Source organism: Odocoileus virginianus, chromosome 20 (genome assembly GCF_023699985.2).
Source record: "Odocoileus virginianus isolate 20LAN1187 ecotype Illinois chromosome 20, Ovbor_1.2, whole genome shotgun sequence".
Taxonomy (NCBI): domain Eukaryota; kingdom Metazoa; phylum Chordata; class Mammalia; order Artiodactyla; family Cervidae; genus Odocoileus; species Odocoileus virginianus.
In genome coordinates this window covers 55,162,075-55,181,127 of record NC_069693.1, presented here as the reverse complement: position 1 = coordinate 55,181,127, position 19,053 = coordinate 55,162,075, and the positions used below count along the sequence as shown (strand labels likewise).

At 41.2% G+C, this 19,053-nt stretch overlaps 1 protein-coding gene across 2 annotated transcripts in view; it reads right to left on the bottom strand.

Moving 5' to 3' along the window:
• ADAMTS18 (ADAM metallopeptidase with thrombospondin type 1 motif 18) overlaps window positions 1-19,053 on the bottom strand; it is a 144,979-nt gene that overhangs the window by 28,595 nt on the left and 97,331 nt on the right. For both annotated transcript variants that reach the window (XM_070451508.1, XM_020915713.2), the window contains 4 exons: window positions 18,644-18,816; window positions 15,248-15,378; window positions 14,289-14,412; window positions 12,002-12,246 (listed from right to left, as the gene is read on the bottom strand). In XM_070451508.1, coding sequence (XP_070307609.1) covers window positions 12,002-12,246; window positions 14,289-14,412; window positions 15,248-15,378; window positions 18,644-18,816 — 673 coding nt within the window. The remainder of the gene's footprint in view (window positions 1-12,001; window positions 12,247-14,288; window positions 14,413-15,247; window positions 15,379-18,643; window positions 18,817-19,053) is intronic.

Genomic DNA, 19,053 nt, shown 5'->3' with positions numbered 1-19,053 from the left:
ACAAACCTAGACAGCATATTAAAAAGTAGAGACATCACTTTGCTGACAAAGGTCAATCTAGTCAAAGCTGTGGTTTTTCCAGTAGTCATGTATGGATGTGAGAGCTGGACCATAAAGAAGGCTGAGCGCTGAAGAATTGATGCTTTCAAACCACGGTGCTGGAGAAGACTCTTGAGAGTCTGTTGTACTACAAGGAGATCCAACCAGTCAATCCTAAAGGAGATCAATCCTGACTATTCATTGGAAGGACTGATGCTGAAGCTGAAGCTCCATTACTTCGGCCACCTGATGGAAAGAGCCGACTCACTGGAAAAGACCCTGATGCTGGGAAAGATCGAGGACAGGAGGAGAAGGGGACGACAGAGGATGAGATGGTTGGATGGCATCACCGACTTGATGGACATGGGTTTGAGAAAACTCCAGGAGATAGTGAAACTCCTGGTGTGCCACAGCCCATGGGGTCACAAAGAGTTGGACATGACTTAGTGACCAAACAACAAACCCTCCTGTGGAAACTAGAGTTATAGTTAGGTTCTAAAGACCAGCTTTTTATTTAGGGCAGGCTTGGAAGCTTATTTCTCATCTTCAATAATGTAATAATGTACCTGATAGCTTTAAAAAACAGTAATAGCCATACTTAGGGTGTTTATGCCAGGCAAAGCATTGTACAGCATTTTCTCTTTTACAATTAATAATAACACCTGAGGAAGGCACAGTGCTATTAATACCCTAGTCTTGTAGATGAATGCAGCTAGTAAGTAGAAACTGGAGAAGGCAATGGCACCCCACTCCAGTCCTCTTGCCTGGAAACTCCCATGGATGGAGGAGCCTGGTGGGCTGCAGTCCATGGGGTCACACAGAGTCGGACACGACTGAGGCAGCTTAGCAGCAGTAAGTTAGCAGCATGGGGAACTCAAGTTTCTGATACTGCACGACTCGCAAAGTTGACCTCTTAACTCTCAGGACGCTGCACCTCCAGCTCTGAAATGTCATGTCTAGGATTCTAATTTTAAAATTCTCAAGACTGGAGGAACACTGAAAAGATATTGTCACTGGGAGCCAATAACATGCTCTAACATATACATTGTGCTACTGGGCTCCAATCTTAAAATGTCCCTTCTTGAACATGCTAATAGCTGATTTAAGGATTTGTGATTTTTAATCTCCTCAATCCATTTCCCCCTTCATTTACAGAAATGTTTGTTTTAAATACCATTTTAACTGCTGAAATTCAACCCACTTTGCAGATTGACCCCTTCCGATAAAGGATGGATTTTGCAGGACATTACATGTTGACTAAGTCAGAGAAGGAATCGTTTTTGTGGTGTGAGTTCATGGTTCTGTCTGATCCTGTGATTTTCTGGGAAGCCTCGTGATGTGAAAAATCAGCCAGTTGTCCCCGGCTTCTTGTTTACTTCAAAGCCTGAAGAACCTGAGCAGGTATCATCTCTGGGATAAGCTGCGAGTGAGTTGGATTTGAGAGGACGCAGCACCACAAAGACCCTGACCGGGGTCTTGGAAGTCCATCTACGAGGCAGCTTCAAAGGTGTGGGCTGACACACTGAACCTCGACTACAATTCTAATTCAACTCATCCACATTCCTAGGAGTTTAGGGGAGAGAAAGCGTGCTCTGACCTGTCACAGAAGTATTTGCTGTGAATTAACTGGAGGCCCACACTTCCAACAGCGGACAGCAGCCGTGGGAGAAGCGATGCGGCATCGCGGGAGCACATCTGACCCGTCCTCTGGAGCCTGGGGTCCCCGCCATATGTTCTCAATTAGTCCTCGCTGCCACCCGGCCTCTTCCGCGAGCCGGGTCTCCACGCCGCCCCTGCTCCACAGCTAATCTCCCTCCCCGACACGGATGCTATCCCGAGGCACAGCTTTGCTCATCTCGGCCCCTGCCCCATGGGGGAAGGGATGCAGGCAGCAGGGTCACGAGGAAGGAGCCGGATGGAAGGGACATCCCTGTCCATGATGCTCCCACACCGTCAACTCGGGGGTCAATGTGCCCGGCCACCTGGTCCCCACATCGCCTTTGGCCAAAGAGTGGCGGAAGTTGTTTATGATAGTAATTTTCTTGAGATGTCTTTTTCTGCCTTGAAACTGACCTGTGGTTAACCTATTTTTCATTTGCTGTCATTACAAAGGTTGCTGTAGTCATCAGCGGCACTCTCCCTCGGTACGTGATTAATTGGGAATGGGCTTTCAAAGAGTTACGCACACTCCCTTCTGGCCTCTTAACAGAGAGGGGGATAAAAAAAACCCTTAACGTGAAGGAGAGCTTTTATTTTTAAGACTTTTTCTTCCCCCTAAAAAAAGGAATGCTGTAAAAACACAGATGATCATATTTCAGTCTTAGACTAGCAACCTGTGTTATCATGTCAGCCTGAATCACTGTTTATCAGACGGGGATGAAGTTACTTTATAATGAAACACTCATGATGAATTTCCTCACCTACCCTCCAACTTCAAGACAGTCTGACGGGGAATATGACTCATTCTTGTTGTGTGTGCTTGTGTGTGACTGCGTGTGAGAGAGAAACAGACAGAAACAGAGGCAGAGACATAGAATAAAGGAGAGGAAGAAGAAAAGGGAGAGGCAGCTGGGAGGGGACAGAGGGCAGAGGGGACGCAGGAGCAGGGCTGGGGGAGAGAGCGAGCATGCAACAGCTAACAAAACAGCTGATTTTCAGCCACTTCTACACAACGCTGTCATCTCTAGGTAGACGCCTTCACTAGCCATGAGAAAAAAGAATTTCTGTTTTTAATTCTCATTGCCAAGGCCCTTTAAAATTATATACAAATGGGCCTTTTGCATTGTACTTAAACAAAAGACAAAATTACTGACTTTATATTACCCACATCTCAATCTCAAAGTGGAAAAACATTAAGTTTTCAGCCATACTCCAAATGCCCAGCACACATATATATATACACATACATATATACATATACACACACACATATACACACACACACACACACACACATATATATATATATATATATATAATTTGTGTACATATGTATATATGGGCTTCTCTAGTGGCTCAGATGGTAAAGAATCTGCCTGCAATGCAGGAGATTTGGGTTCAATCCCTGGGTCAAGAAGATCCCCTGGAGAAGGGAATGGCAACCCACTCCACTATTCTTGCCTGGAGAATCTCATGGACAGAGGACCCTGGTGGGCTATAGTCTGAGGAGTTGCAAAGGCTCAGACATGACTAAGCGACAAACACTTTCACTTTTCACATATATATGTATACACACACACACACACACACACACACACTTCATATTAAATGATTATTTTTCAACAAAGGGAGGTGTAAATTTCAACTCTGAACTTCAGTTTTCACATTCCCGCCATGTCAGAAATGGTAAGGACCTAACAGAAGCAGAAGATATTAAGAAGAGGTGGCAAGGATACACAGAAGAACTGTACAAAAAAGATCTTCATGACCCAGATAATCACAATGGTGTGATCACTCACCTAGAGCCAGACATCCTGGAATGCAGTCAAGTGGGCCTTAGGAAGCATCACTACGAACAAAGCTAGTGGAGGTGATGGAATTCCAGGTAAGCTATTTCAAATCCTAAAAGATGATGCTGTGAAAGTGCTGCACTCAATATGACAGCAAATTTAGAAAACTCAGCAGCAGCCACAGGACTGGAAAAGGTCAGTTTTCATTCCAATCCCAAAGAAAGGCAATGCCAAAGAATGCTCAAACTACCGCACAATTGCACTCATCTCACATGCTAGCAAAGTAATGCTTAAGATTCTCCAAGCCAGGCTTCAACAGTATGTGAACTGTGAACTTCCAGATATTCAAGCTGGATTTAGAAAAGGCAGAGGAACCAGAGATCAAATTGCCAACATCTGTTGGATCATCAAAAAAGCAAGAAACTGTGTGGATTACAACAAACTGTGGAAAACTCTTAAAGAGATGGGAATACCACACCACTTGATGTGCCCCCTGAGAAATCTGTATGCAGGTCAGAAAGCAACAGTTAGAACTGGACATGGAACAACAGACTGGTTTCAAATCGGGAAAGGAATATGTCAAGGCTGTATATTGTCACCCTGCTTATTTAACTTATATGCAGAGTACATGATGAGAAACACTGGGCTGGATGAAGCACAAACTGGAATCAAGATTGCCAGGAGAAATATCAATAACCTGAGATATGCAGATGACACCACCCTTATGGCAGAAAGTGAAGGAGAACTAAAGAGCCTCTTGATGAAAGTGAAAGAGGAGAGTGAAAAAGTTGGCTTAAAACTCAACATTTAGAAAACTAAGATCATGGCATCTGGTCCTATCACTTCATGTTAAATAGATGGGGAAACAGTGACAGACTTTATTTTCTTGGGTTCCAAAATCACTGCAGATGGTGATTGCAGCCATGAAATTAAAAGACGCTTGTTCCTTGGAAGAAAAGTCATGACCAACCTAGACAGCATATTAAAAAGCAGAAACATTACTTTGCCAACAAAGGTCTGTCTAGTCAAGGCTATGGTTTTCCAAGTAGTCATGTATGGATGTGAGAGTTGGGGTATAAAGAAAACTGAGCATAGAAGAATTGATGCTTTTGAACTGTGGTGTTGGAGAAGACTCTTGAGAGTCCCTTGGACTGCAAGGAGATCCAACCAGTCCATCCTAAAGGAAATCAGTCCTGAATATTCATTGGAAGGACACATGCTGAAACTGAAACTCCAATACTTTGGCCACATGATGCGAAGAACTGACTCATTAGAAAAGACCCTGATGCTGGGAAAGATTGAAGGCAGGAGGAAAAGGGGACAGAGGATGAGATGGTTGCATGGCATCACTGACTCAATGGAGATAAGTTTGAGTAAACTCCAGGAGTTAGTGAAGGATAGGGAGGCCTGGTGTGCTGCAGTTCATGGGGTCACAAAGAGTGGGACGCGACTGAACTGAACTGAACCGAACCACTTCAAAATTTAATTCCTTATACAAGACACACACACAGAATTTAGGTATGTGGGATGCACAAGTACCAAAGATTCAGTTTTTCTTGTGTTCTCAAACCCAGTCAAATAAATTGTTAGGTCCATATATAATATACTGAAAACTACTGAAATATAAGCTGACTTTTCAATCTTTGAGATGACTAATGAGTGCACTAGTTCAATAAGAAATTTCTTAGACTCTATGCCAGACTCATGCTGTGGGGGATAAGCTGACATACAGAAAGATGTGGAAATTATCTAGTTTATAATAACTGTGTCTGTAGTGATCTCAGAAAGTGTGTAGTTGCCAAATCAATATTGATTTCTTTCTGAGCTGGGGTGTGCATGTGTATGAGTTGTATTCCCCTAGCTGAAGCAGAAATAGGATACAGGATCATGAAAATGAAGTCTTTTCTCCAGGTCTTTTACATGTAATACATGTATGTTTGTACTTTGAAATAAAAATTTGATTGATGGAATTAAATAATGCCTAAAAATTTAAGACCTCAGACAATCATATAAATCCTTAATTTCCCTAAGGAATTGCCTCTTGGCCACCGAGGAAATCAAGGAGGCTAGCACAGTCTAAACTGACGTCCACCTGTTGCAAATGGTGGACCGTGTGGGATCCGGGTTCCAAGGAGAATGAAGGTTCTTTCCAAGAGACCATCTGAAAACAGGGCAGGCACGTGACTCAATGATAAAAGTGAAAGTCTGTTTTCCATTTAAACTGAGCTTCCCTATGAAGACATTCCATAAAGTTCTGACATATAAAGATAACCAGAAGCAGAGGACACTTTTATTTGATGTCAGGCCATGCACTTATTTCTTGGGGTTCACTGACAGCAGTCAGACTTTTCCAGGACTATATTACTCCTGCTGTGTACCAGGAAACACCAAGAAATAAGTGAAAAGATCCAGTTAATCCCCCACCCTGAAAGGACAAGTTGCTCTTCCCCCAGATCAAGGGGAGTCAACTGTGAGCTAACTGGTCAGCAAGTTCTTATGCGTAAATTATTCACTTTGGGAAAAGCAAGCCTTTTAGAAAGCAGACTGATTCCTCAAATGCAACTGAGGAGATCAAATTTCAATACTTTAAATGCCTTTCACCGTACTTAACTTTTAACAGTACAGTTCTAAGACTAGTCCTAAAAGATGAGGAAATTCAGCGGTTTTTAAAATGTGTACTGCAGAAGCATTTCAGAGAACTTCAGATTATGATGGTGGTTTGGGACAGAAATAGGGAGGAGAGACTGGCCTTGTCACTCTTGACTTGGGTCAGAGAAAGTCACCTGTCACTTGATTTATTTGTTGTCTCCATGGATGATTTTTCAACTTGGAAAGAAGATTCTACTCTTTAAATGAATGAATGAATTTTCTCATCAGATGTCATTCATTCACTATTTTTTTTTTTTTGAGTGCCTATATGTTCTAGATACTATGCTGACTATGGAAGCTCCAAAGATCTCTCAACAATAGAGTGTTTCAGGTGCTTAGAAGTGCTTCAGGATAGTGCTATAGGACAGAGCAGAGAATATTAGCTTAGCCTGGGGAAATTATTTCCCAAATTATCATAAACTATTATCAGACAGTTTAAGTGCCTCATGCAGAGTGACACAGTAGTATCAGAGGGACCTGTATCACCAACAGTTTAAAGAGGTGCTTCTTGCTCAAACTCATGTTGCTTCAAAAAGAATGGGATCCACATACCGAAACTCACTCTTCACATTCCTTAAAGACCCATGACTATAATGATTTGGCAACATGTTCTGTTCAGTTCAGTTGCTCGGTCATGTCCAACTCTTTGAGACCCCATGGACTGCAGCATGCCAGGCCTCCCTGTCCATGACCAACTCCCAGAGTTTACTCAAAGTCATGTCCATTGAGTCAGTGATGCCATCCAACCATCTCATCCTCTGTCACCCCCTTCTCCTCCTGCCTTCAATCTTTCCCAGCATCAGGGTCTTTTCTAATGAGTCAGCTCTTCACATCATGTGGCCAAAGTATTGGAGTTTCAGCTTCAGCATGAGTCCTTCCAATGAATATTCAGGACTGATTTCCTTTAGGATGGACTGGTTGGATCTCCTTGCAGTTCAAGGGACTCTTAAGAGTCTTCTCCAACACCACAGTTCAAAAGCATCAATTCTTCAGTGCTCAGCTTTCTTTATGGTCCAACTTTCACATCCACACATGACTACTGAAAAAACCATAGCTTTGACTAGACATGATTTATGTCTTAACCATTTATGTATCCCAATGTTTATATAGGGCTGGGCAGTGAATGGGCACTCAACAGAAAGTTTAGTTTTTTTGTTTTGTTTTGTTTTTAAGTCAGACATCGAGAGGAAATAAACAGAGGAATATTGCTTTGAAGGTAGCTACCTAAATCAATACATGCCAAGGTGGTTGAAGATAGGAGTTAGCTAAGATATTGGGAGTTGCTGATTAACATAAATGAATGAGATATAAAGAGGGACCTTAAATTTACAGTCATCTTCTTGTTTTTTGGCAAACACACCCTTCTGCTGAATTCTAAACTGTAGTAAGAGCTTAGTGAACATGCGGTCATTTTAAGAGGCCTAGAGAGAAAGCACTTTCTTTCACAGACTTGTACTCTCTGTGGGTAGAACAGCATTTTCCATTTTGTTAGGTTCCCACACTTCGATTTCAGCATCCCATGGGATTGTAAAACACATTCAACATTTCGTATTGGAGTGAACATATTTTTGGCTCCAGAAGTATTCATTTTGATTCAATTCATAGTTGCATGGAAAGGCATATGAACTTTAACTTCCTTTCTTTAAAGAAGACGGCCATGGATAGATGACTTGGATGCTGATACAGAGTCTAGTTTCGGAAAATATAATTTATTGCCTATTGTTATTTTTCAGTTTTTAGAATCACTGTGTTCTATCAATTTTGGAGAGGCACGAGCATGTGATAAAAACTGACCTGAAATTCGACCATATTCTTCTGAGAGCAATAATGTACAATTTAAATATTAAAGTCATTAACCCAAATTCTTTTAAAAGATAAAATAGATACATAATACTAGGTTACTGAGTTGGATTTTTAAAAAATAGCTGCTAGTTTTGAATGAAACCATGCCTCCTTTAAAAAATACAAGCAAGGCATGACCAATTAATCATACAAGTTTCCCTGTGGATTATTTTCAGACAAGTCACATTCCAAGGACATCAACTGGATCTTTCATTGAATCTATAAGCAGAATGTGTACATAAAGCTATTGTAAAAACAATAGCTAAGCAAATGTGACCTTACTGCATTGTGGTGAAACTACAATTTTGTGTTAATAGAGCTCTTACTGACTTTTAATTGCATTTATATAGTAATGAAATTTTAGAAAACCATACATACTCAGTTGAATCTGGGAAAGGCTTTATGTTTCTATAACTGTATTATTAGATCTATCCAATTTTTCCCCTTACATTTGATTTCCCTCTGCACCCAAGGATCTGTCTGTACTTGTGAGGACAATCCAAATTTTGTTGGTTTGGTTTTGAGCCATGCCCTGAGGCTTCTAGGATCTAAGTTCTCCAACCAGGAATTGAACCTGGGCTCTCAGCAGTGAGAACATGGAATGCTAACCACTGGATGACCAGGGAATTCTATGTATTTGCAAGGAGATAGATAATGTACCTGACTGGTTTTGTAGAACTCCATCACCAATGAAGATCATTCTTTTCATTTCTCAAAAAATAGCCACTAATCATTAGGAAAATGTTTAGACCCGGTGAACAGCCCAAAGATTTAGTTTTAATCAGAATTAAATAACATAGATAAATGAGATTAGAAGGGATGCTTAAATTAAGCAAAGCACAAATAAAAATCCTCAGCTTGAGGCTGGCAAGGTGTTCAGTGACACTGTGTCCATTATCTGTTTAATTTGATCAACACAGACAATGACAGGGGACATTCAGGTTCTAAAGATGAAAGTCAGAAGGAACTCTGTGATTCTGATTTGCACTTTCCATCACTTCTCGTCTCAGTCTTTGTTGTGGTTTTCCTGAAGATAACGTATGTTTAACAACAAGCCTTAAATTACAGACAGAACTGTGAAAACCTACCGGAAGGGCTTTGTAATTATGAAGAAAATTGGACAGAGAAACAACAAAAAATGGTTGCTTGTCATTGAGCAGGAAAACACGTGTTTCTCATGAGGAATCATTTGGACTTGGTTCTGGTCGCTGGTGGCAGAAGCTGTGAGAGGTACCCACCTTCTGATTCAGTAATTTTCTAGCCACAGAACTTGGTTTGTGTACATTTGCTTAGAGATGGATCAAAGGCCTCATGGTAAAACTTAGGAAGCCATGTTACTCTAAAACTGATTCCTTGCAAGCTAAACATATCTCTAAAGAAAATATACCTTTTCTAAAGAAAAGACGTTTGCTGTTCAGACGCTTGATAGAAAAGAAAACAAACATATCCATCTAAAAAATTAGGACTGAAAAAACAAGTCTCAAAATCTTTAACCAGAAAGCTCAATTCCTATGCCTTCCATGTAATTACAGGCTGATTTCAGGGGCTGAACTCATTGTTCAGCTTCAAACTACCCTGAGATAAAACCAGTTTGATTTGGGGTTCCTAATTTCATCTTCTGAAATAAAAGACCTGACAGCTCTATGTCAAAAATAGCAAAAAGCCCTATCAAAAAATGGAGAGATCTAAAGAGACATTTCTCCAAAGAAAACATACAGATAGTCAAAAACCACAAGAAAAAATGCTCAACATTTAATTATCAGAGAAATGCAAACCAAAAGTACAAAGAGGTATCACATTACATTACACCAGTCAGAAAGGCCATCACCAAAAAGTCTACAAAAAATAAATGCTGGAGAGAGTGTAGAGAAATGAGAATGCCCCTGCACTTTTGTTGGGAATGTAAATTGCAACAACCACTGTGGAGAACAGTACGGAGTCCACTTCAAACACTAAAAACAGAGCTACCGTGTGATGCAGCAGTGCCAGTCCTGGGCATTTACCTGGGGAAAACCATTACTTCAGAAAGACACAAGCACCCCAACCTTTTCTGGAGCACTATTTACAATAGCCAAGGCACAAAACAATCTAAATGTCCACTGACAGAGGAGTGCTACCTATGAACAATGGAATATTAGTCATAAAAAAAAATGAAATAATGCCATGCGCAGCAACAGCAACATGGATTGACCAAGAGATGATCACGTAAGTGAGGTAGGTCAGGCTGAAAAAGGCAAATATCATATGATATCACTTATATATGGAACCTTTAAAAAATGATGTGAATGAACTTATTTACATAACAGGAACAGATTTACAGATTTAGAGAATGAACTTACAGTCATCGGGGGGAAGGTGGTGGGGAAGGTTAATCTGTATGGTTGGGAGTTTGGGATTAACACGTACATACTGCTACATTTAAAATATTCATAGATAACTGATAAGGACCTACTATATATCACAGGGGCTTCCCTGATAGCTCAGCTGGTAAAGAATCTGCCTGTATTGCAGGAGATCCCAGTTTGATTCCTGCGTTGGGAAGATCACCTGGAGAAGGGACAGGCTACCCACTCCAGTATTCTTGGGCTTCCCTTGTGGCTCAGCTGGTAAAGAAAATTACAGCCCAAGGAACTCTACCGAATACTCTGTAATAACCTAAATGGGAACAGAATCCAAAAACACAACACTAGATACATGTATATGTATAACTGAATCTCTTGGCTGTACACCTCAAATTAACACACTGATAATCAACTATACTCCAATATAAAGTAAAGAAATTAAAAATGCATCACACAGCAAAAGCAATAAAAATGAGATAAAATAAAATAGGTCCTTCTAAGGGGGGGGGCAAAAAAAATTACATGTAGTCATACTTTTAAACTCTTTTAAAATTCATCTTCCTTAGTAAATGTTTGACTAGTACCTTAAATAATAATAGTAATAGTTGAATTAGACTTGTTTCTTTGATTTGGAAAGAGCAGAGCAGTATGACTAGCCTGGAGCAGATATCATACTCGGAAAAGATTTGGACTCCAATTCAACTCTGCTTTTTTCCTAGCTACATGAGTTAGGCAAATCTTTTAACATTTCTTCATCACACTTCATTGCTTATTTTTCTGGCAAGTCAATGAGGCAGGATTTCTGTTCCAGTTTTGCTAGTGAGAGATTGAAGCTGAATGTGACTAACGGGAGTGCTTGGTTACCTAAGTCCTCGGTACGCGGTGGCCACAGGGACTTCTATACAACCTCAGACATACCACATCCCTCTGAAAGCACACAATTGGCCCCGTTTTATAAACTGGAGGAAGCAAACCCCGAGATGTGATGAGGACCAAAGACAAAGTCCCTGTGACAATTCTGTTACAGAGTCATTCTCAGATATGGTGGCTGTTTTCGCTCTCCTTGCTGTTACCCATTTATTTATGTTTTTCTTTCTCACCTCTAAAGAAAATGGCAGCCAAAAAAGTGAGCTGGCTTGCTCTAAAACTGTCCTGCTGCTGCCAAGTCGCTTCAGTCGTGTCTGACTCTGTGCAACCCCATAGACGGCAGCCCACCAGGCTCCCCGTCCCTGGGATTCTCCAGGCAAGAATACTGGAGTGGGTTGCCATTTCCTTCTCCAAAACTGTCTAGCCATCAAGCAAGTGTTCTTTCCACTACGTTGCTCTGCCTCCGAGGCAGGTAGATCCATGTTATGAAGAGCTATGGACAGACGATCCAAACGGCAGGCGCAGACCAACTGAAATCATTTAAAAAATGATCCCTGGGACATTCCTCAGCAAACTGAACAACAGCCAGGTAGACTGGTGGAAGGCTGGCATCTAAATGTGAAAGTCAGCACATTCTCCCGGGGACCCACTGGATCCCTCTTCCCCCAAATGAAGAGGGTGTCTTTGCCGTCTGAGCTTTAGCCTGTTAGGACATCAATGTGAACTAGTTGTTCTTTAAGCTAGCTTATATGGGGGTCGTCACTAGACATGCAGCGAGAGGCAGTGACAGCCAGATAAAGAGAAGGGGCTTACTTCAAAGACCAGCGTCTCATTGATGGGGCCCGGGGCAGACAGGCATTCGGGGCGGTTGAAGGCGCGCTGGTACTCAAACACGGTCCCCGCAAAGGCGAACTCCCCTGGCCAGTCGACGCTCCAGCCCCCCGTGAGGTAATACTTGTGACTGAGGCTTCGGACCGCGAGGTAGCTGGAGGATATCTGCAGCTCCTGGACCTCGATGCTGCGGGCGCCTGCCGGGATGGTGACCACCGGGTAATACTCTAAGTGGAGAGAGCAGAACATCCTTGTCATCCACGTCACACACGGGAGACCCCGTCAGACAGAGGCAGTGGCCATCCTTAGGATGGGGCTCGTTTCTACTCTCACACAGTGAAAACACTCAGTTATTCCATTTTTCAAGTGGTAGGAACACCCGAGCAAGAAAATGTACTTTCCCGAAGCACACGCATGTGGACAGAAAACAAGCTTCTCTTTTCCTGAACGACAAAGGCCATGAGACTCAAAGATGCTTTTTATTTTTAATTGATCTGGAAAAAAACTTGGAGGCACCTAGTCTCATCTGTGGTATGCCAAAGACAGGGCTCAAAGCTCAATTCTACTCAAGATGGTGAGATAACTGCTTCAAGTATGCGTCTTATATTTTAAGTGTGGACCATCTAAGTTCCATAATACAGGGACTTCCCTGGTGGCTTCCAGTGCTAAGACTCTGCACCCCCAATGCAGGGGGCTCAAGTTTGATCCCTGGTCAGGGAACTAGATCCCACATGCCACAACTAAGACTGGTACAACAAATAAATACATACATGTATTTTTTAAAAGTTCCACAATATGTTCTTTGTTTAACAAATGCAGGTGGCACAGCATATTGAAACTGCTCAGCAGAAAGGCGTTTGTTGAACACACCTCTGGATGTTTGCATTACTAAAACTACTCATCCTTCTTTGCTCTTGCATAAGTAACAGTAGGTGAACCGACAACTTCCAGATGTTCAAGACGGATTTAGAAAAGGCAGAGGAACCAGAGATCAAATTGCCAACATCCGCCGGATCATAGAAAAGCAAGAGAATTCCAGAGAAAAATCTGCTTCAATGACTACGCTAAAGCCTTTGACTGTGTGGATCACAACAAACTGGAAAATTCTTAAAGAGATGGGAATACCAGACCACCTGACCTGCCTCCTGAGAAATCTGTATTCAGGTCAAGAAGCAATAGTTAGAACTGGACATGGAACAATGGACCAGTTCAAAATTGGGAAAGGAGTACATCAAGGCTGTATATTGTTACCCTGCTTATTTAACTTATACGCAGAGTACATAATGCAAAATGCTGGGCTGGATGAAGCACAAGCTGAATCAAGATTGCCAGGAGAAATATCAATAACCTCAGGTATGACGATGACACCACCCTTATGGCAGAAAGTGAAGAGGAACTAAAGAGCTTCTTAATGAAGGTGAAAGAGGAGAGTGAAAAAGCTGGCTTAAAACTCAACATTCAAAAAACAAATATCATGGCATCTGGTCCCATCACTTCATGGCAAATAGATGGGAAAAAATGGAAACAGTGACAGACTTAATCTTCTTGAGTTCCAAAATCACTGCAGATGGTGACTGAAGACATGAAATTAAAACATACTTGCTCCTTGGAAGAAAAGCTATGACCAACCTAGACAGCATTTTAAAAAGCAGAGACATTACTTTGCCAACAAAGGCCCATTGAATCAAAGCCATGGTTTTCCCAGTAGTTATGTATAGATGTGAGAGTTGGACTATAAAGAAAGCTGAGCAGTAAAGAATTAATTCTTTTAAACTGTGGTATTGGAGAAGACTCTTGAGAGTCCCTTGGGCTGCAAGGAGATCAAACCAGTCCATCCTAAAGGAAATCAGTCCTGAATATTCATTGGAAGGACTGATGCTGAAGCTGAAGCTCCAATACTTTGGCCACCTGATGTGAAGAACTGACTCGTTAGAAAAGACCCTGATGCCGGGAAAGATTGAAGGCTGGAGGAGAAGGGGATGATAGAGGATGAGATGGTTGGATGGCATCATTTACTCAATGGACATGAGTTTGAGCAAGCTCCAGGAGATGGTGATGGACAGGGAAGCCTGGCATGCTGCAGTCCATGGTGTCAAAAGAGTTGGACATGACTGAGCAACTGAACAATAGCAAAGCATCAAAAGTCATCATCTTCCACGCGTCATATGAGCTAGTGAAAAGCTGGATCATATTTATCAAGTCTCAAATTTATTCAGCAGGAAAGGACGTGTCCCACCACTCATAGCACCAAATCTGTAGCATTTCTTACCATTTGCTTTGTGCTGGTTGAGGTACAGGCCTTTATAAAACTTGCAAGTTGAGTTATCACCTTTGCAAACACCACAGGCATCTGAAACTGCTTTAGAGCCAAGTTCCTGATCACATCCCACTGGCTGTGACCAAAAAAAAAAAAAAAAAGTGAGAAAATCAAACATTTGAGAAGCCACTGGCTTAGGATAGTCAAAAGATATACATGGTTTTCCGTATTTACTGAATATTAGGAAGGTGGTGCAGCTTTATTATTAAGAGCAGAGTCTCAAGTTTGACTAGGGATTCAAATCCTTCCTCTGCCATTACTGGACATATGATTAGGGAAGTCACAAAACTTCTCTAAGGCTTAGAGCCTTCATCTGTAAAACTGGAATGAAAAGCCATGATTGCTGCTAATGGGAGCGGAATTTATTCAGGCCAGTTCTACCAGTGAAACAAAAATGCTAGGAACCGCCCCCCCTCCCATACCAACTCAAGGACACTCACACTCCCTTAAAAGATCACGAGCTTACAAATTGAAAAGAGAAAGTAGATACTGGAAGAAAAAGGAAAACTCACCCAAAATAAACAGAAGTGCTATTTCCAAGCACATTTACGAGGTTCTAAGCATGCATGTACTGCATGTACTTAGTGAACATGCAAGAAAAATCTCCTGCTACTGTTATCTCCATTCTTATTTAATATTTACAACTTTTATGTAAAGTAGGATATATCAGCACCTCCGTATGTGGAAAGGGAGTGAAAGACAAACTCAAAACACAGGACAGGGGTCATGCAGAAAGTAAGCAGGGACTTGGAGATAAAAACTCACGTCCAACTTGAAAATGTTACCCTTTTCCCTTCACCACCTGCTTTTATCCAGACATAAGAATCTCCTGCAACACTTCTCATACCATGCATTTAATAGAAGGCAGCACAAGGATGACCACATGTTCCAAAGCAGAAATGTTCTCTTACTTCACAGATCCCATCAATGCAAACGTCATTCTTGTTTGGGGAACAAGGAGTCCCGTCTTTCACCTTGCTGGACATGGCGAAAAAGAATTCAAAGTTCTCAGCCTTGCAGTACAGTTTACATCGGTCTTCCTCTAGAAGCAGAGACCAAAGGAGGTCATGGTCAAGAGGAAATCCTAGGACAATGACGTGATTACCGAAAAGATGAGTTAAATTTATTTAGAAAGCTACTATGATCAAGTTGGGAAATGTTACAGTTTTCCACGTGGCTATGCGTGCACATGCGTGCCTGAGGGCAGATGTGTGTCGCTTTTAAAAACATGAATTCCTTTTAGTAATCCATATAATACTTTAACATTAATATGTGAGAACTTTATTTTCCTAATCCTAGGAGCCACAATACAAGTGATTGGTGGCTTGTGTCACCACCCTCCTTGGAGAGTAAATATTTAAGACTTCACAGACCCTAAGGTCATCTATTAACAGCATGTATATGAAGGAGCATTGCTGTCACAATAAAACAATATTTAAAAAGACGGGTCAGGGACTTCCCTGGTGGTCCAGTGGTTGAGATTTGGCCTTCCAGCGCAGGGGGTATGGGTTTGTTCCCTGGTCGGGGGGCTAAGATCACACGTGCCTTGGGGCCAAAAAAATCAAGTCATAAAGCAGAAGCAATACTGTAACAAACTCAATAAAGACTTTAAAAGTGGTCCACTTAAAAAAAAATTCTTAAAAAAGGGTCAGATTTGGCCCATACATCATACTTTTCTGATTGTGATTAAGGACGGGCGCAATGATTTTAGATATTTATTCAGTCTGTTAAGAGGGAAAATTTTAGGCACTTTGGGAAAAAGGCATATGGTCAATAATGATTACAGAACATATAGAAATGAATCAAATCATGAAAAGGCAGAGGAAATAAACAAACTAAACATTAAGACTAAAACAATGTTAGGTCTCTGAAAAGTTTTTGGTATCACACGCAAAAATAAGTATTATCTTTATAGAGCTCTTGTTATCAGAAAGGCATTATTGTGCCAATTTCTCCCATAGAAAGAGTCCTTTTTGGCCAGGAATTCCACATGATGCTGCTCACATGAGACTTGATGTGGGCGATGTTGTGTGAAATCCTTGACAACAGTTTTACAACAAACATGTAAACAGTTTGCAATGGATGCATTTCACAAAACCACTCGATAAAAGACAAAGTCAAAAACATGAGAGAAGGGAAATTACTATGGCCCAAATATGCAGCCAGATGGATGGATTCCATTTTTTTTTCTCACCTAGGAATTTTTCTAATAACATTTTTATTTCATGAGTCCTATTCAGTGTATGTGAGATTAGGGAGCTAGAAAACATATATACTCTCTCTTTTATCCATCATTCTCAAGAATTAATAAGTTCTAGAAAGTTCAGTGTTTCCATACAGGTTCCTGAGAAAGTTTAGGAACAAGTCTACTAGAAACACAGAAGTTGGGGTGGGGGATAAATAAAGATGAATTAATTTAATAAATTAGGTTTGGGATTAATAGATACGCACTACTATATATAAAATAGATAAACGGCAAGGTCCTACTGTATGGCATAGAAAGCTATACTCAATATCTTGCAATAACCTATAAGGGGAAACAATCTGGAAATGAATATATACATATATATAACTGAATCATTTTGCTGTACACTTAAAACTAACAGACATTGTAAATGAACTATACTTCAATTAAAAAAAAGGAATACAGAAGAAAAAGCTAATCACTGTAATACAAAGACTGTCTAGATTTATGAAAACAGTCTTTCCCTGATTCTTCCCAAGCGGCATGAATGGCACAGACCTTCAAATCACGGTTTGTCTTCTCTGATTTTAAGTAAGTACCAAAGAGAGAAGAGGAAAGGATGAGAAAACCTAAACTTTTGTGTCTCCTGTGGTAGGATGTGAGACCCTAAGGCTGGGGTCTCTGTTTTATTCAATGCACTTGCCTCTGCATGGAGCAGAGAGTCTCCCAGGAGTAAGTCCTCAATCAGTATTTGTTGAATGAATGAATGAAATGGCAAGTTCCCTACCTAGTAAAGCTGTGGTCCATGTGATCAAATTGGCCAATTTTCTGTGATTGTGGTTTCAGTCTGTCTGCCCTCTGATGCCCTCTCGCAACATCTACCATCTTACTTAGGTTTTTCTCACCTTGGACGTGGGGTCTCTCCTCACGGCTGCCCCAGCAAAGCATAGCCGCTGCTCCTTACCTTGGACGAGGAGCAGGGCGGCTGAGAGGAGCTACCCCATGCCCAAGGTCAGGGGCGGTGGCCGAGAGGAGCTACCCGACATCCAAGGCGGCTGCGCGGGCACTGGAGGGCCGAGAGGAGCTACTCCACATTCAAAAAAAATACTATTAACAGAAATTTGAAACCAGGAGACATTTTGTAACATTTGCTGATGTTGAGCAAAGTTGTAGTATCACCTCTGATTTGTAGAAGCTATTTAATACTTGTTATAATGAGGTTTTATTACATCAGTTTCTTTTTGGTTATTGATAATATAGGTTCACTTTGAGCTTTTGTACAGAAGCAGCCCTCTGTCTCATTCCCAATCAGTTATCACTAAATCTGGTCTCTTCCCATTTTGTGTATGTCTGACTGGGATTCACATTTATCCTTTTCCAAGGGAGGGTAGATGAGTTTTGATAAAGCGAGTGAATGGAGAAAAATTGATTGGAAACAAACAGAATGGTTTCAGCTTATTTTGCACAGAATTATTCTGTTTCTGTAACAAAGTACATTAAATCTGGTACTTATACACATGGTAACTAAATTTTGATGTTGAGCCAAAAATCAAAACAAATCAATGTAAAAGTTCAAATATAAGCCTTTTGTTATAGTAAGTACCAATAATTTAACATAGAGATATTTCTTATTCATGATGTGTGTGTGTGTGTGTGTGTGTGTGTGTGTGTGTGTGTGTGTGTCTGTACGCACTCTGAAAACAGGTCTTCCCATGCTTGTTATCATCTACCATGTCAGTTACTGAGTACGGTGTCTCCATGGGGCATATATGGTTTCATGAGTTTTTGGTCTGGACAATTCATACCAATTGCAATTAACATCCCTGGTAGACTTAATTGCTGAAATGTCAAAAGTAAGTTTAGAAACGTTAAGTACATTCCAAACACATGACCTCTTCAACCTATACACGTGGGAGGCAAAGGATGACTTGTGAAAAAAAAAATGTGGAAAAATAAACAAACCCCACAGAACTGAATGAAAACCTGGGCCAGCACGGCCCGGGCAATGCAATGTAAACACTGAAACTCTTCCAATACAGGCAGCAATTTTCCCCGTGCCATTCATTCACACTACTGTTCACAAGGAGATATATTTGTTTGAGGTTCACAGAGACCAAATTACCTTCCACTTTCATATAGGGTTTCCACTGGTAGAACCACCCACGGAAGGGTTTGCTGTTATAGTCTGCACACTGCTGGGCTCGGAAATCCAAGCTGTTTTCATCACAAGGGTCGATATTGCAGAGCTGATAAACACGGCTAGAGCCAGGACAGAACCGGCCACCATACTGAGGCCTGAAAAGAAAATTAAAGCTCTTTAAGGACTGGCAAGCAAAGGGCTCACTACTAGTCACAGGCAATATTATAGGGAGGGAGCATCACTATGATCATGGTCACAGTGTATGCAGTGGGAACAGTCTATTACAACAGCGGAAACATGTGGCCCACAACCCTTCTTGTACCCATGGCAGACATAACTAATCAATCAACAACTTTTCTTTTTCCCTGCTTTCTTTTCTCTACATGGCCCTA